A 25955-nucleotide genomic window follows, 5' to 3' on the forward strand; every position below is an offset into this window, starting at 1 on the left:
CATATCTTCTCAATACAACCCTGGTGGGATTGTCAATCACAATGATCAGCCCCCAACCAGCCACATGAGTAAGCCTAAAGTTCAAGACCATCCATCCACTGGATGGTCAATTAAACTAGCAGAAAAGACACTCCCTGAATAGGAAAACTTTCTGTTCACACTGAAATTGCTAAGCTGGAGTGTCTGGTGCACCTCCCTCCCTCCCACATCCTTATAAGAAAATAAGACCAAGGCACACTTAGAAATAGAGAGGAGACAAGAGATGGCGAGAAAGGCAAATTCCCACTGATGGTGTCAAGTCCGGGTCCCAGTCCTGGAGTCCTGGTGATGTTGCTTTTGTTCTGATTCTGTAAGCTCCCTGCCCCCATCCTTTTCAAGCCACGGTTTTGCTTAAGCTAGTGTGAGACCAGTTTCTGCCACCCCAGACAAGTTAAAAGGAAATCTCATTAACATATGCTTGATGAGGCAAATTGGAATGAGGAGAAATAAGGACATCATTCTTAGGCAGAACATGGTTTTTACCTTTCACCTGAGCCCACACCGCACAGGAGCATCTTCTCACCTATAAAGGAACACAGCAACATATTTCACTAGGAGGCACATGATATCAATTTCAATAATACGTGGTCATCCTACAAGTTTCACAGTTTTCTCTCTTAATTTAGACTACAAGAGCTTTAAAATCTCATCTAACTCTATCATCTTACAACTTAGCCACATGATCACCATGTGGATAAACAAAAGGAAAGCTCTCAGCAGTTGGCTCTGGCTGCCAAGAGAACTATGCTGCAAAGGATCAACATACCTGCCAGGTTTGTAAGTAGTGGTGCATATTTCGGCAAGGCTGTGAGAAGTCCTGGTGTTTACTAATACTTCATCTTTCTAGATGATATTTACCTGCCACCTCATTTACGCAAAATGTAGCCAAGAACAAGGAAGAAAGCAAAAAGGGCATGTGTGAAAGCTGATCTGTAGGACCCACGAGTTCACTGGAATGAAGCACCTTCTCTTAGTGCCCCGCACCGTTACAATGTGCATGTCTGTCTAGGCAGGATGCTGAGATGACTGTCTATGATGGAACTCAGCAGAATATTCCCCAGAGGAAAATGAATAGCAGGAGTAGAGTAAGATTTTTTCCAACTTCCTTCAGAGTTTCCCCTTCAAATGACAGCCTTGGACATTCTGATTTTTATTTTACTAAAAATTGAAAAAATATACATTTATACTGAAAAAAAATCTGGGGAAAGGTTTAAATGGCTATAAGGTTAAATTGTGACTAAATTTTGCCTCTATGCTAACTAAGTGCATCAAATGCATTTAATGGAAGTTAATATGCAAGAATAACAAGTAAGGAAAGGGGACCTCAAATAGCAAGGCAGTTAATAGGGAACAGACTGCATTAAAGGAGAGAAATTGGCAGGGTGAGGTGAAGAAGTCAGCTCATGAAAATTGAGTGTCTTGATCAGATTTGTGTTTTATAAAACTTATTATAGCAGTACTATGGATCAAGAAAATAAGTAGAATCAGAGACAGGGAGATGAACTAGGAAATTGATCTTCAGACAAGAGATGACAAAAGCTCAACAGTGCTAGTGAAGGAGAAAGAAGGATGATTTTAAATAGCACTGAGGTGATAGAACCGACACCATTTGATGACAGACTAGACATGAGGATAAGAAAAGGGAAGGAGACAAGAATAATTCTTAGAATCTGTCTTAGCAAGGAAGAACAAAGTGATGGAAGGAAACAGAAAAAAATGGGAGAAAGGGAAAATTCACACTTCCTGATTTCACATTTGATTACAAAGCACCAGTAATGAAAACAGTATGACACTGGCATAAAGGCAGACATATAGACCAATGGAGTAGAATAAATTATTGTTTTTTTTTAATAGAGGCATTTTATTTATTTATTTGTTTGTTTGTTTGTTTGTACATGCACTGGGTACAGTCAGAAGCGCGGGAGGGTGAGAGAATTCACCAGAGCCAGAGCAGGGAGCAGAGCAGGCAGAAGGACCAAAGTACACTGCTGAGGGGAGTAGCGAGCGGCAGGAGAGGTCTGCGCGCCATGTGGTACCCTCCTCTGGTGGCTGGGGAGCAGCCGGTGGGACCCTCCTCCGGTGGCCGGGGAGCAGTCGGGGATCGAACCGGCACCGCAGAGGCCGCGGGCAGCTTCGCAACCCAGCGCTCAACCGCTGCGCCACCGGGGAGGCCCATCAAGTGGTTTTTGACAAGGATACCAAGATCATTCAGTGGGGAAAGGAAATCATTTCAACAAATAGTGCTGGTAAAGCTAGACATCCACATACAAAATATTGAAGTGACACCTTTACCTAATGCCACACAAAAACTTACAGTGGATCAAACCTAATATAAACAAAACTCCAAAAAATAAAACACAGAAGAACTTTAGGAAATTGGATTTGGCAATGATTTCTTTCTGTTTTTACACAGTTACTTTTTTTATATATATAGTTATAAGCACTGGTTATAACATTGTATGTTTTAGGGGTATAGCCCCCACCAAACTAAATGTATGTCATCACACCTTGCCCACCACCAAAGCTCCATGAAGGTTTCTCTATACTGTTTTTATAAAGACAAAGTATGCAACATATTTTTTTTTAAACACTTTTTTTTTTAATAGAGGCATGTTTTATTTATTTGTTTGTTTGTTTGTTTGTTTGTTTATATAAGCACTGGGTACAGTCAGAAGTGCGGGAGGGTGAGAGAATCCACCAGAGCCAGAGCGGGGAGCAGAGCAGGCAGAAGGACCGAAGTACACTGCTGAGGGGAGCAGCGGGCGGCAGGAGAAGTCTGCGCGCCATGTGGGACCCTCCTCCGGTGGCCGGGGAGCAGCCGGGGATCGAACCTGCGCTGCAGAGGCTGCGGGCAGCTTCGCAACCCAGCGCTCAACCGCTGCGCCACCGGGGAGGCCTGCAACATATTTTTTAAAGATTTATTTATTTACACTTACAAGAGCCAGGATGTAAGCCAGAGGTACGGGGGATGAGAGGATTAACCAGAGACAGAGTGCAGAGCAGAATAGGTGGATCTATTAAAATACACTGCTGAGGGGAGCAGCAGGTGAGACAAGAGAGGTCTGCTGTGCCATGTGGATCACCTCCTTGGCTGGGGATCGAACTCACTCTGCAGTGGCTGCAGACAACTTCATAGTGCTGCAACTTAACCCCTTCTGCCACCAGGGAAGCCCCAACATACTTTTAAGCTATAACATGCAGTGTCCATCTCAAACACTTGGAAAACAAATATTCAAACATTTAATGATTAACTGTTAAATTTCATGGGAAGAAAATACAGAGTTTATCAGAGCTTTTAAAGAAACATACCTTATTCCATTCACTGGTGATTCGTAATATAATGCAGTAATCACTGCCTGTTTTCAAGGGTGCATTATAATATTTCCCATAGTACAGCCTGTCTCCAATAGAGATCTCCATGGCATCATCTTTAACATCTTTGGCCAGTAGTTCTGCAGCCACATACCCATCAGCATCAGAGGTGTTGCTAAAAAATGAGGTAGCCCGTACAGAAGCACAAGAAAATGTGTTTTGGAGGACCAGGGGCAGCACCAACACCTGATAAGAACTGGAAGAAAAGAGAAAATGCCTATCAGACTCAGTCACTCATTTTTATATTTATTAAACACCCGCTATGAGACAAGCACTCTTCTAGATATAGGAGACACTGCACTGGACAAGAAAAAATTCTTGCCTGCATAGAATTTATGGTCTGAGGGCTTTAGCAACATCAGTTTTAAGCAACATCAGGTTTAACCTGCAGTGTGTTAATAGTGGCTGACAATGGGTGACAAGTTCTGGCTGTGGAGGCAGGTGAAATTTCTAGCTGGGAAAAGGGTTTGCATATATTCTGTCCTGTGCAGAGTATCGGAAGGTGGACCTAATTGGTGATCTGCACAAGGACAAATAAAGCTCAGCTGTGGGAAGTGTTTAGCAATCACATGGTGGCCAACTTCCTACATGAGTTAATGCACAAAGTATACAAAAAGGCTCCAGATACTCACATGGCAACCTAAAATGGAACTCATATGATCACATGCCCTACAGTTCAGAGTGATACCAAAGTTCATGTGAAATAAATGAGAGGCAAGAAGTGCAAAGTCATCATGAGCTCATTTAGTCTGACAAAATCCTGAAAGAACCAGAAAAGTAAAATGTCTTATGTATACCATGAAAGTGCTCCCTGAATGTGGACACAGAAACACACAAGTCATCAGCTGTCACGGGGTTTATAATTATTTATTTAATCAAATAGAAATCTGTCAGTGAAAGTAACTGAAAGAATAAAACTGCAGGGACTGAAACATGCCTTCCTTTTGATTCCTGTCTATTCAGTATTTCTCTCCTGCCTCTTATAGCAAGTGTGCGAACATCCACTTTCTCAATCAGGCTTTGAAACAGGGATTTGAAAGATTTGCTCTTATATCCTTACAAATCCTTACACAGTTCTTTGGCCACAATTGACTCTCATTCATGTTTCTTGAGCTGAAATTTTGATAAAGAGGAGGAACATGAATCCAAACAGGATTAGGATAATTGCTAAAACTCCTATTTTACCAGTAAATATATGCACTTCCTGCTCCACGTTCCTCATGCCCTAGCTCCCCTCTTTAAGAATCCAGGAGCCACTACTCAAGAAAAGGGTGCCCTTCTCCACAGTAGGTGCTGGCTCACTAAGCAACCAACATCCTGGGTGTCCTCAGGGTCTTGATTTTTGCCTCATCTGGGTTCACTTTCAGTCAAGGGCTTTCTACAAAAGGTACAAAGCAAAGCCTGCAGGCAATGCGTTGTCATCTCCCTCACCAGTAAACATTTACTAAACCTCCAATGCACGCAGGAAACACCTGCAACAACACCCTTTCCTCGGAACTTGAGGACACCTTTATGAGTCATGGTCTCAGGTAAATGTTGTCAATGTGGCAGTAACTGAGTCAATGTGGCAGCAATCCATGTCGTCCACCAGCATATCTTCACATCCCTGGTAGTTCCATGTAGGTCGAAGTGCTCAAGGACAAATTCAAAGTTCATCTGAATTCTCCTTCCTGACATTGCCCACAGGAAGCACTATTGACCAAGCATGAAGCATGATTCCCAATTATCATGATCATATCTGAGTTCCTTGATAATTAAACAGATCCCCAGGACCCAGGCTAGACCTATTGAATCAAAATCTCCCAGAGCAGAATATGAGAATTTGTACTGTTGGTAAAGCATGCCAGGTGATTCTGTAATCTGGCAGGTACAGGAGACCCTAGCTTGAAGGGAGCCCAGCAAGAGAGCTTATCATCCACAAAGATCACCAAGCGAAAGAAGGAAGTCTTGGTCCCAGAGCCCCCACTCCACTGGGGCCCCACCCACCATGCCCCCCAAAATCCACAAAGCAGACTCAGGCCTGTCTCACTGTGGCAAAACTGTACCCCCAGCTCAAAACAGGTAGTCAGACCAAAGAGCTGCCCGACTTGCTGCTGGTAAATCCTGATGACGTAAGGGAAGCAGTTGTGGCTGCATGAAACATGACTATTCTGGAAAGACTTCTCTTCTCTCTCTCACCACCACCCTCCCCTGAATGACTCACAGACCTCCATTTCCTGTTTTGGAGGTACCGGCCAACACAGAGCCACAAGGCCAGGTTGTCATTTGGCTTTTCCTTTTGCCTTACGTAACTGGCTTAAATATCACGTTTGCTCTCGTAAATTCTCATGGGCAGTGATATCACAACTTCTGTTCTCCTTATGGCACACAATTACAGTGCCTTCCAGTAACTTGTCAGGAATCAAGGAACAGAACAATGTATTCAATATCCATCCCTGGAAAGATCTCTGAGCACTTACTGAACTCAATCTAATGGAAAGGCAGAAAAAGCCTAAGCTGCATTAAGAAGCTTAAATTTCAAACAGATAACACCTCCAGACTTACTTTTTTACAATTTTGTATTATCTTTCTTCATTTTTACCATGATCTTACTTAAGGGTCATTAGATTGAAGGGTCAAGAGAGACATGGATAATGGAGGTCACGCCAAGGGCAACCAGATTATTGCCAACTCCTTGACTTATTCCTGTGAGTATCTCTCCAAGTGAACCTCAATCTTCCTCTCTAAAAAGGGAATGATTTCACATTCCCAGTCTTACTATGACCTTTGTAAAGAAAATGCTTAATTGAACACAACAGAGTCCTTCAACTGAGGTCAATTAATTCCATCCTAATACCACCTAGTATCCTAGAAGCAGCCATTAACATAATTCAATATGTGGATAAGTTAAAAGGCTTATCCATACAACCCTTTCAGAAACCACTACATGCACCCCAAGATCATACTTAGAGGAAAATATATTCTGTCTTTGGTAAATGAAATTGATTGGTCCCCAATCCACCATCACCAACAGATATGCATGAAGCCGTGAATGTGAAAGATAATGTAATAAGACAATCAACCAACGCCTGTTCAATGACCTAATCAACCAATGCTTGTCCAATGACCTCATTTCTTGAGCTAAGCTGCCAATGCTTGTGTCTGGTGCCTTAGATGTCTCATTACTCATTTGGAAGGACACCGCTTAGAATTAAAGGCCCAGCATGGGCCCAAGAAAGCAAAACAGATGTTCTGACCACACTGCCTCAACCACTCTATTGCAACTGCCAAAGAAAACATGCCATAGAAGCCATGGAAAATGGACAGCTACTGACCTGATAGGCCCATTATCCTCCTTAGCTTTCCTCAGTCTCAGGCGTGGAAGAGGCCATCCATGCACTGTAGAAAAGTCTACTTCTGGAAGAGGAGGCTCTGCAAACACATTGAAGAGAAGAAAGGGTTATCATCAGAACACACAGAAGAAGGAAGGCATCCCCATGAGCCAACAAAAAGAAAGTGTTTGTTTGTTTTTTTAAGATGTATTTAATCATACATACAAGAACTGGGTTACAGGGCAGAGGTGCAGGAGGGTGAGAGGATTCACCAGAGATAGAGTGGGGAAGAGAACAGGCAGACTGACTGAAATACACTGCTGAAGGGAGCAGCAGGTGAGACAGGAGAGGTCTACTGCGCCATGTGGCTATCTACGTGGCCCGCCAGGATTGAACCTGTGCAGCAGAGGCTGTGGACAGCTTCACAGTGCTGCGCTCAACTGCCTGCAACACCAGGGAGGCCCCCAAAAGAAAGTTTTAATGTAAGAAATAGTGAGCATATTCTGAAACATCCACAACACTGATGAATTTTGAAAACATTCTGCTAAGTCAAATAAGCCAGACACAAAAGAACAAACATCATATGATTTCACTTATATGAAATATCTCAAAGAGGCAGAGGTTGCCAAGGGTTAAGAGGGTGGGGAGGGAATGGCAATGGATTGTTTACTGGCCCCAGAGCTTCTGTCGAGAATGATGAAATAGACAGTGGTAATGGCTGTATAATATTGAGAATTACTGACCGCTGATGAATCATACGCTGGAAAATGGTCAAAACAGTACATTTTACATTATATGTATAGTACCACAACAAAAAAAAATTTTTAATCAGTAAGAGAAGTGATACCCTAGAACTGACAAAGAGTGGAAACCGTGGTCCTTGCAGAATACTTAATGGATAGGTTCCTATCAGGTGGGAAAGACCAGCAGGTTAGACTTTTTATCCTTTATAATCACAGAGCTCTCTGCCCTTATTTTGCTCTCCCAGCAACTGGATTTCCCAAGTAGATTTCCACTGGGAAATCTGAACACTGACATCAGTGTACTAACAGCTAACCGGGAGTTGCATTCATGGAATAAACCCAGCAGCTGCCTTATGCAAAACACAGCTAGGATGTACTGGGAACTAACCAAATATACTTGATGTGTTCTATTTGCCTCCTCTTGTGCTATCTTCTTAACAGTGCTAGCAAGTGAATGAGATTTACTAGAAGCAATTGCTTCCTTCTTGTCCTGACATGCCTACATGGGCCCAGTGCAATAGGAACATCTTTCCAAACTATTAGGGGAAGAGCTCTCCACCCCCCTGACTTGGGACACAGCTAGAATTTGGCTCTTGTTCCCACTGGTGCCTCTCCTGGCTGGGGCTGGGCACACCTGCCTACTTTCTCTTCCAGCTCCTACTCCATGCACTAGGCAACCTTGATTCAAGGTAGGTCTACATTCGTCCCATAGATTCAATTTCCCCAGGAGTGGGGCCCCAAATCTCCATGTGGGAGGAAATCCCTGGAAACGTCATGTGGACCGCAGGCCCATACCAGTTCTCCCACCAGTACAACTCATTTGATTCCTATCTTACTCTTTTGTATATTTTTCAATTACCCAAAACTTGGGAAGCAGGACAAGTATCTTTATCACCTCAGAAAAATCCCATTGTATTAACTCTAAATGTAAATGGACTAAACTCTTCAATAAAAAGACACAGAGTTGCAGCCTGGATTAAGAAACAAAACCCAACCTTTTGCTGTCTCCAGGAAACACATTTAGCTACAAAAGATAAAAATAGGCTCAAAGTTAAAGGATGGAAAACAATCCTACAAGCAAATGGACCAAAAAAGAAAGCAGGAACAGCTATACTTATATCAGATAAAACAGATTTCAAACTCAAAAAGATAAAAAGAGACCCCAATGGTCACTACATTATGATCAAGGGGACAATACTTCAAGAAGAAATAACACTCATTAACATATACTCACCAAACGAAGGAGCACCAAAATATATCAGACAACTGTTGTCCTCTCTGAAAACAGACATCAGAGAAAACACATACGTAGTGGGAGACTTCAACACACCACTATCAACAATGGATAGATCAACAAGACAAAAAATAAGTAAAGAAACCAAAGCTCTAAATAAAGACCTAGAGCAATTGGGCTTAACAGACATCTATAGAACACTAAACCCCAAAAAAATGGAGTACACATTTTTCTCAAGCGCACACGGATCATTCTCCAGGATCGATCACATACTGGGGCACAAGACAAACATCAACAGATACACCAAGATTGAAATCATATCAACCATCTTTTCTGACCATGAAGGCATCAAACTAGAAATAAACCATAAAAAGAAGGCAAGGAACTTTCCTACCTCATGGAGATTAAAAACCACACTACTGGAAGACCATTGGACTAATGAGGAGATCAAAGAAGAAATTAAAAAATTTTTTGAATTGAACGACAAGGAGGACACCAATATCCTAAATGTATGGGATGCAGCAAAAGCAGTAATAAGAGGAAAATATATAGCAATAGAAGCTCACATCAAGAAACAAGAAAGAACGCAAAGAAACAACCTAATCTCGAAGCTCAAAGATCTAGAAAAAGAACAACAAAAAAACCCCAAAACCAGTAGAAGAAAAGAAATAATAAAAACCAAAGCAGAAATAAATGAAATTGAAACTAAAAAAACAATCCAAAAGATCAATGAAACCAAGAGCTGGTTCTTTGAAAAAATCAATAAAATAGACAAACCCCTAGCCAGGCTCACAAAGGAAAAAAGGGAGAAAGCACAAATAAACAGGATCATCAATGAAAGAGGAGAAATCACAACGGACACAGCAGAAATCAAAAGAATAATCAGTAACTACTATGAACAGTTATATGGAAACAAGTTTAACAATCTAGAGGAGATGGACAAATTCCTACAACTCTACAATCAAAGCTAGATAAAGAAGAAATAGAACACCTAAACAGACCAATTACAATTAGCGAAATTGAAATGGTAATCAAAAACCTCCCCAAAAACAAAAGCCCAGGACCTGATGGATTTACAAATGAATTCTACCAAACATTCAGAGACGAATTAGTGCCTATCCTTCACAAACTCTTCCAAAAAATTGAGAAGGAAGGGACAATACCAAACACGTTCTATGAAGCCAACATTACACTAATACCAAAACCGAACAAGGACAACACAAAAAAGGAAAACTACAGGCCAATCTCCCTAATGAACACTGATGCAAAAATCCTCAATAAAATTTTAGCTATCAGAATCCAACAATGTATCCATAAGATAATTCACCACGACCAAGTTGGATTCATTCCAGGGGCACAAGGATGGTTTAACATCCGAAAATCAATCAACGTTATCCAACACATCAACAAAAAGAAATATAAAAACCATATGATAATATCAATAGATGCTGAGAAAGCTTTCGACAAAGTGCAACACCCATTCATGATAAAAGCCCTTGAAATTCTTGGGATACAAGGAACATACCTCAACATCATAAAGGCCATCTATGACAAGCCAACAGCCAGTATCATTCTCAATGGTGAAAAGCTGAAAGCAATTCCATTAAGATCTGGAACAAGACAAGGATGTCCACTCTCACCATTGCTTTTCAATATAATACTGGAAGTCCTAGCCAGGGCAATAAGACAAGAGAAAGACATCCAAGGAATCCAAATAGGAAAAGAAGAAGTCAAACTATCACTATTTGCAGACGATATGATATTATACATAGAGAACCCCAAAAACTCCACAGAAAAGCTAATTCAACTCATCAATCAGTTCAGTAAAGTGGCAGGATACAAAATCAACACGCAAAAGTCAGTAGCCTTCCTATACACAAACAATAAATCTGAAGAAGAAGAAATCAAAAAGACCATCCCTTTTGTTATTGAAACAAAAAAAATCAAATATTTGGGAATAAATCTAACAAAAGAGGTAAAGGACCTATACAAAGAAAACTATAAAACACTGTTAAAAGAAATAGAAGAAGACACAAAGAAATGGAGAGACATCCCCTGCTCATGGATTGGAAGAATAAACATTATTAAAATGGCCATCCTTCCAAAAGCAATATACAGATTCAATGCTATTCCAATCAAAATTTCAATGTCATTCTTCAAAGAAATAGAACAATTATTGATGAAATTCATATGGAATCACAAAAAACCCTGAATAGCCAAAGCTCTCCTGAAAAAAAAAGAAGGGAATGGAGGCATCAGACTCCCAGACTTCAAACTATACTACAAAGCCATAATCATCAAAACCGCATGGTATTGGAACAAGAACAGACATACAGACCAATGGAATCGAATAGAAAATCCAGAAATAAACCCACAGGTTTATGGTCAACTAATCTTTGACAAAGGAGCAAAGACTATGCATTGGAGCAAAGAAAGTTTGTTCAATAAATGGTGCTGGGAAAACTGGGTCGCTACATGCAAAAGAATGAAGCTTGACCACCACCTCACACCATACACAAAAATCAACTCAAAATGGATTAAAGAACTAGACATAAGACCTGAAACCATAAAATATATAGAAGGAAATATAGGCGAAACACTACGTGATTTGCACATCAAAGACATCTTTACAGACACATCACCCAAAGCAGTGATAGTGAAGGCAAAGATAAACAGCTGGGACTATATCAAATTAAAGAGCTTTTGCACAGCAAAAGAGACAATAACAAAAACAAAGAGAAACCCCACCAACTGGGAGAACATTTTTGCACCCAACACTAATGATAAAGGACTGATCACAAAAATCTGCAAAGAGCTGATGAGTCTCAACAACAACAAAGAAAATAATCCAGTCAAAAAATGGGCAGAAGAGCTTAAAAGAAACTTCTCTGAAGAGGAAATGCAAATGGCCAACAGGCATATGAAAAAATGTTCAACATCACTTGTCATCAGGGAAATGCAAATCAAAACTACCATGAGATACCATCTTACACCAGTGAGAATGGCACATATTAAAAAAACTAGCAACAACAAATGTTGGCGAGGGTGTGGAGAAAAAGGAACTCTTCTGCACTGTTGGTGGGAGTGCAAACTGGTCCAACCACTGTGGAAAGCTGTGTGGAGATTTCTGGACCTACTAAACATAGAGCTTCCATATGACCCAGCAATTCCACTCCTAGGTATTTACCCAAAGGACACAGAAACATCAATTCCAAAGAACACCTGCACCCCTATGTTTATAGCAGCACTGTTTACAATAGCTAAGCTTTGGAAACAACCCAAATGCCCAAAAATAGATGACTGGATCAAGAAGATGTGGTACATATATACCATGGAATATTACTCAGCATTCAAAAAAGATAAACACATGCAATTTGCTGCAACATGGATGGCGCTGGAAGGGATCATGCTCAGCGAAATAAGCCAAAAAGAAAAAGAAAAATACCGGATGGTCTCACTCATAGCAGGAATCTAGAAAACTTAAATAAGGGACCAGGAAAATGAATAACTATAAGAAAGTGAAAATCAAAATCAACAAAAAACTATGAACCAGAGACACTTTTAGGGGGGCGGGGGCGGGAGGGGAGGGATTGGGGTCAGAATGGGGGGCTGCAATTGTATGGGGAATATAACAATAAAATTTATAAAAAAAAAAAGAAAAATCCCATTGTATAGATGAGGAAATTGAAGCATGGAGGGATTAAGTAACTTGCCCAGAGAGCACCACTGGCATGCGGCAGAGTCAGGGTCTGACCCCATGATCTGCTACATGCCTGTCCTGCTCACCTGGGGCCCCCTGAGGGTTTGGCTTCACCACATTGATCCAGCAGGTTTTTAATCACCTTCAAGTGAACTAATAAAATCTCTTCTAAAAACCTGAATTCATAAAGATTCTATGAACACATCAATTTCAAGAAAAGACTTTGTTTGCATCATGACTGTGGAGAAAATGTTCTATGCAGCTCATGTTTGAGAAGCTGGACTATAATGAAGCAGTAGGAATCACCACTCTAATGTAGTGAGGAGGACCAGGGGCTCTGTGTTAGTGTGCCGGTCCTATCACTCATGGCTCCAGCTGTCTCATCTATAATACGGGAATAAAAATAATCCCACCGTTTAGGCCAGTTGAGGGATGGACGAGTCAACACAAGAAGGGAGCTTGGACAGTGTCAGGAACACACTGAGTGCCCGGGAGTGGTTTCCATAACAGCACCTGAGCTACATCTACTGTGTGCTGAGTATTGTGCTCAGAGTATTGGTGTTTCCTCCAATCCCCATGGCAGCTGCATGCAATGCTCTCTCTGCTTTATCGATTGCCCAGTCAGGCTGAGTCACATCATCGATGATGACAGCAGAGCTCTGGGTGGCACCCAGTTAAATTCACTCCGAAGGCGGTTCTGCCACATCGCCATGCCATCACCATGCCTGTGTTTACATTGCCAAAGACCAAACTGTGTCCTCGAAGTGGAAACCCAGAACTACAACCCCTGAAGGAATGATGGGGCTCCTGCCATCCCAGCCTCAGATGATAAGGACAGAGGTTGAGGAGCCTGAGGGTGACAGAGACCAAGGATCCCTTAAGGAACAGGTGTTCAAAAGGAAGAAGAGACTAGAAAAGAAAACTTGGGAACAGCCCCAGGCAGGGAGACCCTGGTGACAGATCTAGCCCCTCTCCAACCAGTGCACAGCGAACGTTATTAAGAAGCTGGGGTCTACAACACAGCAAGGGTGTTCTCCACAGTATGAGGGTTGGCAACATAAACCAGAAGAGAGACAGTGTCTCTAACGGGGGTGGAGAGGGCTTCCACTGAATGAAGAGCAAGCCAAAAGCGAAGCCAAAAGTAACCCCATCATTGCAAAGTTCTCAGAAGATGGGAGAATCAGGCCCATCTTCAAACACATGTACATGGCCTCTTTACATATCACATATGTTGCATGTTGGTTTTATATGCTCACATCCATACTTCTGGGAGAGTGTCTTCACAGTGCTCCAGTGTCCCTCCACCTGAAGCCGAGTCAAGGCCCACCACTCCCCAACCACAGGGTTGATCAGTGAGAGTCACCATTTAACTTTGGTAGACCTGAGGGCCTTACACCTCCTGGGGTATAAATGTGAATACCAGGAAAGCACAGAGGGCAAAGTTCATCCTTGCAGGCCAGTCTATAAGAGCTCAAAGGTGCAGAGCTGGGATAAAGACAGCTCTGGTTGCCTCATGGGTGGCTGAATCTAGCTGTGCTCCACGTGGCATCCACTCCTGGACTTCCCAGCTCTGTGAGCAAACAAATCCACTTGCTCGAGCAGATCTGAATTTGGAGGCTGTAACAGCCAAAAGAGCCTGATACAGAACACACTGGCACCCCAGTGTTGATTTTCGGCAGGTGCCCAGCACAGCAGGGGTGCAGGAACTCTAGTACTGGGCCAGCAGGACGCAGGAGGAAAGGAGCTCTGTGCATCTGTGTAAGAAGCGTAGTGCGAAGGCCAAGGACAAGATCATTGAAGTAGACCCCCCTCATCCTGGGGTGCTGGATACGAGGAAGACATCAAGGAGTCATGCTTTAACCAGACTGTGGAACAAACCTTCTGTCCTTCCAGGTCTATTACAGCATCAGCTCAGGAAGGGGAAGGAAGGCGGGAGTGAGAGAAAAAGAGCGAAAGAGAAAAAATACATAAGCATTCTCCCCACACTAGGACTGGCCCCTGCCACAATGAAATGAAGGGTCAGGAAGCCAAAGTAGATACTCGAGACTCTACTGACCCAATTAGAAAATAGCACTGGGATAGAAATCCTCAATGCAAATGATAGTAAAAACTTGGGCTTGCCCGGGTAGTTTTTAAAGCCCTATCAAGCATGTTATTCATGTATCCCCATTCAACACACTGATTAGCCAGATTTGTGTGCCCAGCACCATGGGGGACTGAGAAAGAGCTACAGAAGACACAGTTTCTACTTACCAAGAGCTTAGAGTCTGCTGGTAGAGACAGTTTTGTAAACAGGCAGCATTTAATGTGATTATAAAGTTCTACACAGCGTGCTGTGGGAGTGCAGAGAAAGTCCCCTGACTATGTGCAGGGGGTGGAGCCCATCAAGTGCAGAAATAGATAAACGTGGGGGCAGGAGGTAAGCGAGAGCAGAGATAGGACCACAGGTAGGCTGAGTCCTGGGTAGAGGTAAGCAATGAAGTGAGAGTCGCTGGGAGTAGTCAGATCTGAGGTTCTGAACATAATGAGAAGTTATTTAAAGATTCCACGCAGACATTTAGTTTAGAAATATAATTTACATGGTTGGCAAAGAGTAGACACACAGGTTGTCCAAAATCTAGGTAAGGAGCACCTGAGATATGAGAATGGAGACAGAGGGGACAGAGGAAGAGTCATGCAGGAGAGAAGTGAGCTAGTCTGTGATAGAAGGTGAGGAAGGAGGACCTCCTTGGTGGCGCAAGGGGTTAAGATGAAACCTATGAAGCTATCTGCAGCCACTGCAGCATGAGTTCAATACCCAGCCAGGGAGCTACCCACATGGCACAGCAGACCTCTCCTGACTAACCTGCTGCTCCCCTCAGCAGTGTACTTCAGTCAGTCTGCCCGTTCTGTTCCCCACTCTGTCTCTGGTGAATCCTCTTACCCACACCTCTAGCTTGTACCCCAGTTCTTGTATGCATAAATAAATAAATCTTTAAGAAAAAAAAAGGTGAGGAAGGGGAAAGAAAATGAGTCTTGGTTTTGGCAACTGAGTCAGGCATCAAGGTCTGTGGAGAAAATACAGCTAGGTTCCTGCAGCAGCTACTAGGAGAGGCTGCAGTTCAAAAAGCCTCTCTCAGGTCCCTCAGGGAAAGGTGCCCCTTCCAGTTTGAGAATTTCTCCTCAATGCTCTATGGTGTCAGTGAAGTGCCCTTTCACTTGTGATATTTTGTTGTCACAGTTAAGTAAGTGGCTTTTATCACAGATTTCCTGTTTTCAGCCCAAAGGGAGATAAACTGCTTACACTTTTCTGTGTGAGTACCCGCCTTAAGTTTCTTTTCAATTATTCCTCTGTTTGCGTTTCTCTAAGATTCATAATTCTAGTTCTTCTAATCTCTTGGTTGATCTTTTAAAACCACCCCATTTCTCATCACCCTCAGTAACACCAGAACAAAGCACCCACTGAGCCTGGAAAAGGCCATTCCCTGCTTGTTTTCCAGTCTGGCATCATTCTTGAAGATCTAAATGTGCCACTATCATCTGGTTGAGTCAATCAAATTGTAGCTTAGAGTCTGAGTTATGCTCTGCTGGTTCAGTCTTTCCCATCTTGCATTTTAAATAGAAGACTTTCTCTAAAATAAAAGCCTGAACTTCTTTAGACAGGTTCTCAGCCACATTTCCCAGTAACCTCAACTTCCAGTCATCTTTCCCAGAGCGCTGTCCTTGGCAGATCTCTCCTTTCCTTTAGCGCTGTGATTGATGTAAACCAAATCAGACCCAAGGCAAGAAATGTGCTGGAGAATGCAGTTCCTTTGCTAGGTGTATGTGAACTAGAAAAGACCCACAAGGGTGACCTTCATTATCATCCCCTGATGCCAGCAACATCCATCTTCTACTAGAAGCAAACAACAAAAATATCTGGGGGCTACCATAAGAGAAAGTTTTGAAGGATAGAGGGGGAAGTAATGTAGGAAAATGTGTTCTGCAAAATATTAAATATATTATAAAATTGCAAAAGTTGAAACAGTAAGGTGTAAGTACAGAATATGCAAAGAAATGGCAGAAACTAGGCCGTTAAGAAAGAGATAGTGCAAGACAGTGCAAGCCTCTGCAGCACGAGTTCGATCCCCGGCCAGGGAGCTACCCACATGGCACAGTAGACCTCTCCTATCTCATCCACTGCTCCCCTCGGCAGTGCATTTCAGTCAGTCTGCCTGTTCTGTTCCCCACTCTGTCTTTGGTGAATCCTCTCACCCCCACCCCCTGTACCTTTGGCCTGTACCCCACTTCTTGTATGAATAAATAAATAAATCTTTAAAAAAAAAAGAGAGAGAGAGATCCAAACAAATAAATGAGAATATAGTGTGTGATACGAACAGCTTTCAAGAGTGGATGGGAGAAAAAAATTACCATGTACATGTAGCCTTATGGCATGCACTGAAACAAATTCCAAATGTGTCTAAATTTAAATTACAAAGAAGCATTAGAAAATATTAGATAATATGAATTGATTTGGTAAAGGCTTTTCTTGGCATGCCAGTGGCAGACACTAAAAAAGGAATCAATGGAATTTATTAAATGAAAATCTTAAATGCCTAAATGTCAAAAAGCATGTGGAAGAGAAAGTTCAAGAGTAAATAACCTGGTGAGGGAAGCTGTAATATGGATGACAAAAGATTAGTATTGTTAATGTGGGTAAGCCATTAAAATCAGTAAGCAATAGGGATAGTGCACTGCAAAAGTGTTGAAATTCCTCTCTCAAAAACCCACCAAAATGTTAATTCAAAACAAAAATAAAATTTTATCGGCCCCAAACTAAGGTTCTAACTTTACACTATCAACTTCAAGTAAATGCAAGAAAATAACATACATAAATAAATAGGAACATACACCAGGCATTAGACATCAAAGTTGGTGGCAATAGAAAAAACAATGGCAACCTTCATCTCCCCTATCAGGAGTTAGGAGACCCGGCCTTCCAGGGAGAAGGAAGGAGTTCCTTTTCATCTTTACATCCCCATCAGCACTTAGCACTTAACCAATCAATAATGATGTGCCGAATTAAACTGTTAAGTTGCAGCATGCCCCACCCCCACTCCTACCACCCACAGAAACCCTGAATTTTAAGCTTCTGGTTTAAAGAAACTTTCCCATTCACAGTTTGTAAAAAAATAAAGTTAACACAAAGACTGCATCCAGCCTGTTTTTCATAAGCTGTATCAGTTTGCCTCGGTGCGGCCCGGGGCCTAAGATGTGACGTGTTAGGGAGAGGAGTAGGGAGAAAGATACCCATCCCCACATGAGGACCGGGATTTGACTGGAAGCAAGAAAGCAGCTGGGAAAATTTCTAGGGCTGAGAGGAGCAGGCGGCCATGGAGGAACGGGAGGATATGTCTGCCCTACTGTTGTCGCAGCCTAACATGAGGTCTCCAGACCACCTGGTCCACAAAAGGCTTTGAGAGTCTGGACAGAGAGAAACAACTGTGCAGAAAACCAGTTTCTCTCCTGACCTCTGCTGCAGTGTCTGCCCCTGGTGCCAGAGGGACCCACAAGGATAGGGGTGGTGCTCTGGAACCAGCCTGAAGTAATGAAGTTCTCACTGAGGACACAAAAGTGAGGTGTCCTTGGAAGGTTTGTGGGTGACCAACCAGGGAAAAGAAACTCATGGCAGAAGATATCAAGAGACTAGGTGCTCGGTGGTCCTTCCTGAGGACCCCCAGGAGGAAGATGGGAGGTTTGAGAGGCAGGGCTGTGGCCCCTGGACAGCAGGGGAGTCAGAAGTATGGTGACTGGACCTCCCTGTTAAAGGGACAGTTGTAGGGCTTGGGACACACCTGTGTTCTCCTCAACATCTTTTTTTTTTTTTTTTTTTTTTTTTAAATAGTTTTCATGTTAGGTTTTTTTATTATTATTATTAATTTTATTTATTTTTTATTTATTTATACAAGCACTGGGTACAGTAGAAGCGCGGGAGGGTGTGAGAATTCACCAGAGCCAGAACGGGGAGCAGAGCAGACAGAAGGACCAAAGCACACCGCTGAGGGGAACAGCGGGCTGCAGGAGAGGTCTGCGTGCCATGTGGGACCCTCCTCCGGTGGCCAGAGAGCAGCCGGGGATCGAACCGGCGCCGCAGTGCGGGCAGATTCGCAACCCAGTGCTCAACCACTGCGCCACCGGGGAGGCCCCTCCTCAACATCTTATGAATGCAGGTAAAGATGAGACATTTCCCACATAGATTGCCAGCCTTGCTGCTGAAGGTAAAGATTTCATGGGAGGAACTGTCAGGTGGAAAGGATGTCCTGGGCAAACTCCATACGGGTTTTGCGGGCGCCACCCCCACTCCAGACCAAAGCCATCAAGACACCAGGAACTATAAATCCCATCATCACTGAAGGGAGGGTTGCTGGGACCTGAGGGTGGAGTTTCGCAGCCAAGTTGGCCTGACTCTTGGCTTTTCGCCAGCTTTCAGCTGCCGGTGGGATTCTAGTTGGGCAGAACTGGTAGGACATGTTCACGAATTATCTTCCTCTTTTTCTCCCTGAGTTATTCATTTCTTCATTTCCCCTTCTTTCGTAAATAAACCCTTTGTTAACCTTTTTGTGTGTGCCTGCAGCTGAGTCTTATTATAAGTCCCTTTTAAGCGTGATGGTGAGGACCCACAGCCAACCACAGGCAACCCATTTCATGTTGGGGTTCCCCTGTAACAGAACCACTTTTTTCAGGTCTTTTCACTCCAGCACTCTAGGCACTATTAGAAACATTCAACTTCAAATGAACATCAAGTGTTTCATCTCTACACCGATGCATGCCTTTGCGCGCTCGCTCTCTCTCTCTCTCTCTCTCTCTCTCTCTCTCTCTCTCTGCCCCCACTCCACACACTTTTCCTTCGCAGGTTTTCTTTTTCCTTTTCTTATTCATTTATTTTTTATTTTCTCATATCATTCATTTTTGTACAATATCATTCATTGTACAATATCATTCATTGTACAATATCATTCATTTTGTACAATATTTGATTTCTCCCCTCAAGTGTACAATATTTGATTTCTCCCCTCCCCCGACCCCCCACGGCACCTGTGACCCATCAGCATCGTCTCAGGGCTCTCCCCTCCCGTTTTCTCTACCAATGAAAATGAAAATTGCCTACACGCCCTTTGACTTGGCTAGAAAACAGCATAACCGATGACAGCGCCTGTGGCTCTTGGGTTGGCATCAAGGGTTTTTCACCCTGTCCTGGAGGGAGGATAAAGAGCCAGGCTGTTGGAAGAATGCAGATCCATGGCTGTTGGAAGAATGCAGATCCATGGCTGCCAGACTGTAGGGTAAGGTAAAAAGTGTCAGGCTTTTCTGCCCTCCCGCCATTAGGATAGATGAGGAAACCCTGCGGTCCTGAATGCATGCCTGATGGCGGGCACCTGAAGTGGGTTGAGAGACTGAGTTTATAAGGGCGGCATCACGGGGACACCAGAAGCAAACAAGAATGAACGGAAACCGAGAGAAAGCCAGAGAGCCCAGATAGAGTGAGGATTTGCTGGGGGCTAGGAGGACTGCCAGCCTCCCATCCCCCCAGCCTGCCGTGTACCTGGTAAATCTAAATAAAAGACCTGCAAAAGCCACTGAGGACTCTGACTCCTCCTTTACCCGGTCTGCTGGATCAGAAAACCTGCTCAGTGCCCTGTCCTGCCGTTACACCGGGGAAGCACAGCAGCCACAGTCAGAAAAGTGCCGCATCTCCGTCTCTCCCACCCCCATCTCCATCTCTCCCTCCCCTCACCCTTTTCTCACTGTGACATTTGTCTCTGTCCTTCAGCCTGAAACTTTAACTCTCCTCTGAGGTCAGCAACATATTTAAAGTGCTTGTCTTCATCCTGTTCCCATCCGTAAGTTTAAGCTTAACTTAAGGTACTCAGAAGGGATATTCCACTCGCTTTCCTTCTGGGAAATCAGCTGTATTTCCAAGGCCAAATTCCTGGCTTTGCATTTCTGGTAAATCTTTTAAAAGTTCATGATTTTGAAACAAAGACTTGCATTAGTCAGCTAGGGTACCTCTTCACATCAACATATAAGATTCTTTCCCCTCCTTCTATTAAAAGGAGGGTGGGGGAGCTTTATCTTTTCATAAGATCTCAGCAACTTGAATTTACATTGTTTTAAATTGTAAATTCCTTAAAGTAGGGAAGAGTTGAAAAATCGTGGTCTCAAAAGAATTTAAACAGCTCAACAGTGCCCCCTGGTGGTGGTAAGCCCAGACACAGTGTACTTAAGCTAGTAGGGCTATACTTAAGCCACAAAACACAGAAGTGTCTCAAGAGGGGGCTCACTGCCCCAGCTCAAAAAAACAAGAAATTCTAATTTGAATCTGCAATACAAGCCACTCAAACACAACAAGAACTGAAGATCAGGAGACCGAATAACTGTACATTTGGATAAGTCAACACAGACAGGAATGCTCAACTTGAACATTACTCTCTTTTGCAGCTCCAAATTCAGTGAATTCTAACTAACCAGGCATCTCCTCATTACCAATAGCATCCACCAGTCATTTGGGGGTTGCCCTGTTGTAGGGTAAGTGAATTGGTCAGGTTCATCACCTGCATCCTTGAATACAGAGGCTCTTGGGAGCGAAGGCATGGGGCACACATGCCTGGTTGTGGACACCTGGAGTATGGCGTGGACACCCATATGTGTGCACACCTGAGCCTAGAAGCTGAGGTTATAAGGGCAGTCACTCAGAGACAGAAGACAGCTAAGGCGGAACAGCTACAAGAGAGCACAAAAGAACACCAGAGAGAGCTGAAAGAGATAAAAGAGTCTCCGGGGGCTAGGAGGCTTGCCAGCCTACAGGCCTGCCCTATAACAATTGACTTAGAAAGAGCATTAAAGCCTGAAAAAGCCACTGATGGCTCCTGGACTCTCCTTTATCCATCTGCCCCAATTGACAGAGAACCTGCCCCATGTGGGCTTGGCACTACACCTGTGTAACCAGTCTTTACAAAAATATTTCCTCATTGTGCCATGTGCTAGCATAGTCCATCCTTATTGGGGATTCAGTATAGAACCCACAGATGAAAATCTCTGTCTTTGAGGAGCTCCTATTTTAGTAAGGTAGCAACAAAATGAACATGTACATTTTTAAAATAGAATTTCAAAAAGCAAGCTCTATGAAGAAATTCAAGTAGGGTGTGTGGATAGAGTGGTGGGGTGGAGGGGGGTTTATTTTTGGAAGGATGGGCAAAGATTCTCTAAGGTGAGAATAAGTGGATAAGTGGATAAGGAGCAGGGTCTGGATGATTCTAAGATAAAGAAGCCATGTGGAGAAGTGTCCCGGGAAGAATAAGCAGTAAGTATGACCCATTTGAAGAACAGCAAAAAGGCCAGGGAGGCAGCTAATGCTTAGTGAGAAAGGGAGAGAGTGGGGGAGATGGAGTCAGTGAGGTAGACTAATATACCACAGTGAAGAGCTCAGATTCTATTCCATTCTAACATGAATGCAAATTCTTTGGAGAGTTCTGATCTGGGATGACATGCTCTTGTGTGCATTTTAAAAAGATTACTCTGACTCGTGAGTCAGAGTTACAGTAAAGTTACAGTGAAGAGTAAGACATGGGGGGGTGTTATTTATAGCCAACTGTGAACGTAGGAGACCTGTTTCAAGAAGGACAGTGTCCTATGCTGTAAAGGAAATCAGGAAAGAACAAAATTGGCCAGTAGCTTTGGCAAGATGGAGATACTTATAGTTAAGCAGGTCTCCAGTTGGAGCCAGTTAAAGAGAGAACAGGAGGGAAGAATGTGGAAAGCCCACACAACAGGCCCTTCTTTCTAGGAGTTTACCATAAAGGGGCACTGGCAGAAGACAAAGTAGCTGGTGGGGATGTAGGATCAAAGGAAGTGTTTTTATTTTACTTTGTTTTTATTTTAAAAGGAGATATTGCAACATGCTTATACAGTGTGGTGACCCTTTCTGTGTTGGGGAAATGTGATGATTAGGCAAGAAGGGCTGGAGTCCAGTGCACCTGTTGGTAGTTGGGGTTGGAAGCGCAGGTAGCAATGGGAGATTTGGGAGTGACATGCCCTCACCTGCTTGCTTATTTCTTGGTGAAATAAGAAGCAAGAAGCGAATATGCTGAGTACTAGCTCAGAGAGGGAGAAAAGGGTATCACGGATTTGAAGATGAGAAAGTAAGTGGAAAATTAGTTTGCTAGGGGAGTGGAGTGGGATTGACAATCATCTTCCCCTGAGAGTAACCAACTCGTAAACTTGTGATTCTTGCGACAGAATCACAATTAAATACGTTACTGAAAGAAACAGTAATAGGAAAAAATTCTAAGTATGAAATGTTTAAATATTTCAAATACCCAAATTTCAACACTCATGAAGATACCACCCAATTCAATCAATGTTACTCTTTGTTGCGGGTATCTTTTTAAGAATAAAACATGACGGTCACAGCTGCAGAATCTTAGTAGTTACCAGTCTCCCATTCCACACCCTTCCTCTTTCTCTTAAAGTTCATTACATAATGATAGAAAGCAGCTGTGTTCCTCTTGATCCAAGTATATCTACTGCTCTACAGTGACTTCATTCATCCATACGCTGCTATTCACGATTTACCTGTTATTGGGGTTGTCAGGGAGATGACCACAGGGAATTCAGAAGACAGAGCCTGGATGCTGACACTGTAGTTGGTGCCTGGACGCAGGTCCAAGCATACCTCAGGAGTCTGGCTGCTGATAGTGACATTAAAGATCATATCCTGGGCAAATTCCTTCTGATAACATCTCTGGCCCTGAATGTGGAACTGAAACATGGAAAGGTAAATTGCTAGCTTGAAAGGCTCTGAATGTCTGAATACTTGACTTGTCTTTTCTAACAAGCTCTCTTGCTCTCAACTATAAAGTTTCTTTAAAAAGTGAAATGCAAAAGTGAGCAAATACTAGAGTGGTAATGCCATAAATATTATTGTTACAATGTCAGGATAATAAATATATTCCTAAATAAAAATGTATGAAAGGCCAAAGCCCTCTTGCTGGCCACTTTCTCATTTTTGTGCTCACATACACCAGCACATGCCCAACACCGAAGTCTATTGGCAAAACTGCAAGACCAGGGCCAAAGAATTCTCCTACAAAGAAAACTGCAAATTGAAGCCTCTTCCAAAGCAGGATGTGAATTAGAATACTCTAAGGAACTGGGCTGGTAAAACCTAGGAAGGGTTGTTCTCCTCTGCCTACCCACTCCTGACACACCCTATGCTTTCCTGTAACACCCAGCTGCCAGGCCAATGCACACACCTTTTTTCTTACTTAACCAGTAGCAGTTCACCTTGTGATCTTTCCCTTTCTCACTCAACAAGCATATCTAGTTTCAAAGGTCCCCTTGACTCTGCAGACAATATATTCAGTGCCCGGTCAGAGACAAACATGCACAGGCACCCCCGAACATCAACTCTGCACCAGGACAGGTCCAGGGAAACTCCCGGAGCTTTCCCATCAACCCCCAAGCACTCTGTCTTCAAATCTGCAGCAAAAGTGCCCATTTTCCTACTGCAATTGTCACTACAAATCTCCCATTGACAATGGCAGCTTCTAAGTAGATTTTTAGGTTTGCTGATATTTGTTAAACCTCCTACATGAGACACCTATAACTAGAATAAGTTTTAGCGACTTACTAAATACATCTCCTGTGTATCAGCGGTCTTCATACTTCTCCATTTCAAGCAGGTTTCATTAAATATTGAAATGTTACCAATGGTCTGTTTTACTGCAGGAAAAAAAGAATGAGAAATGAATTTCCGGCCTCTACAAAAATAATGCCTTTGAATTGTACCGTTTTCCAAAGATATACAATTATACAGGATGATTTCAGCAGTATTTTCATTTAGAAATTACCAGTAGCTGTCCAAGAAACTCCACTTTTATACGGATGTAAACTCAGTCCTAATGAAAAGCTAATATCCAATATCCAATCAAAGTATTCCTCTATGAAAATATTTAAATCTATTTACTGCAAATGTCTTTGGTTTACTCAGTTAAAGCTGCAACTCACTATCCTGGCCTCGGACAACCTCGTTTATACAAATAAGCACAGTGTGAAAGGCTGAGCTGAGAGCGGAGGGTTGGTAATTGCTCCATGAGGAACTGAAAAGGGCTATCGCAAACAGTTCAGTTTTTCACAATGAGAAGCAGGAAGGGGTCCCGCTGGGTTTGGGCTTCCTCATCTATTATGATCAAAGAAGCATCTATGGCCTCTGTTCAACTTCATGGTAATCAATCCAGAAGACAGTTCAGATCTGGTGGTTTAGTATCGGGGCTTCTCCTCCAGTCTCATTAAAATAAGGACTACATGTTCAATACTAGGTATTCAAAACTCTATCAGAGTCACTAACTGCAACCCTGGCCCTTTTACCTAAACCGGAAATAAAACAAACTTGCCAAGAAGTTTCAGAGGAACACTCTGATGATAAAGACAACTCCCAAAGCAACTGAAGAAAGAAGGTCTCACGGAAGCCAAGCCTTCATTGTGTGAGCCCTGGCCTGACAGGTTCCTTTGAATGAAACCAGACTGGTAGACATGACCCCTCTCTATGAACCGAGCAGCTCTACACAGAGAAACCTGTTCCACAGGTCACAAGCTATACTTCAAATGTTGCAAAACAGAGCAGGTAAGAACTTAAGCAAAGGTGATTCAGGGTAACACAGCCTCACTATGGGATACATAAGGTGATTACAGAGATTAGTATTGGGGGTCTAAAGAACCCCACATTTATGAAACTTCCAAAAACCAAGTAATTCTATTTGTATTCCATATTCTACCATACAGAAGGATAGAAAGTTTTCCAATTCATCCACTATGATTAGGTAAGCCACAATGCACAAACTGGACAAGAATGGCAAAACCAATCATTAAACACATGAAGTCAAACTCACAGAAATCCCAAATAAAATATTAGCAAGTAGAAATCAGCAGGGCGTTCAAACAATCCAGCTAAGGGACTTTTATTCCAGGAACGCAGAGATGATCATTATTGGAAAAACCATGAGTAGGTTAAGAGAGAAAAACTATATGGTTACTTTTATGATCATAATAGTTAGGACATTTAATATACATTTCCTGACTTTAAAATCTTAGGTAAACTAGGACTTAATTTGACAAAAATGTCTTAATTCAAAAGTGCTTATCAGAAGCCATCATTCTGAGCAGTAAAACAATGAAAAAATTTCTAGTAAAATTAAGAAAAATACAAGGATGCATGGTCTCATAGCTATTAGTTAGCCTTAGGAGATTCCAAGCCATGCAGAAAGAGGCAAGAAAAAAAGGTGGGGGGGTGGGGGCAGCACACAGGGGAAGCATAAATATCAGAGAGGGCACAAATGAAGCAAATGCCAGTAAATCTGAGTGAATCAACTAAGAAAAAGATATGAAATTATTTTAATACAATAAAAAAATACAAATAGAGTTTCACAGTGTGCAGCCAAATACATGAACAAAAACTAACATCTTCTCAACAGCTACAAGAGTATGACAGACTGGAGTCCCCCCTAAAATGTGTACATCCTAGTACCTGGAGACTCTGACTA

The 25955-nt window shown here is 42.7% G+C and overlaps 1 protein-coding gene across 1 annotated transcript in view; it reads right to left on the bottom strand.

Annotated features, from left to right (window-relative positions):
* Positions 1 to 430: 430 nt before the first annotated feature.
* Positions 431 to 25955, bottom strand: part of SUSD1 (sushi domain containing 1) — a gene marked incomplete at both ends in the record, with an annotated part of 88399 nt that continues 62874 nt past the window's right edge. The window contains 5 exon segments of the mRNA XM_084237804.1: positions 431 to 562; positions 3349 to 3607; positions 6726 to 6822; positions 22990 to 23176; positions 24047 to 24176. Coding sequence (XP_084093930.1) covers positions 431 to 562; positions 3349 to 3607; positions 6726 to 6822; positions 22990 to 23176; positions 24047 to 24176 — 805 coding nt within the window.

This window comes from Talpa europaea, assembly GCF_964194135.1.
Source record: "Talpa europaea genome assembly, chromosome: 7".
Taxonomy (NCBI): domain Eukaryota; kingdom Metazoa; phylum Chordata; class Mammalia; order Eulipotyphla; family Talpidae; genus Talpa; species Talpa europaea.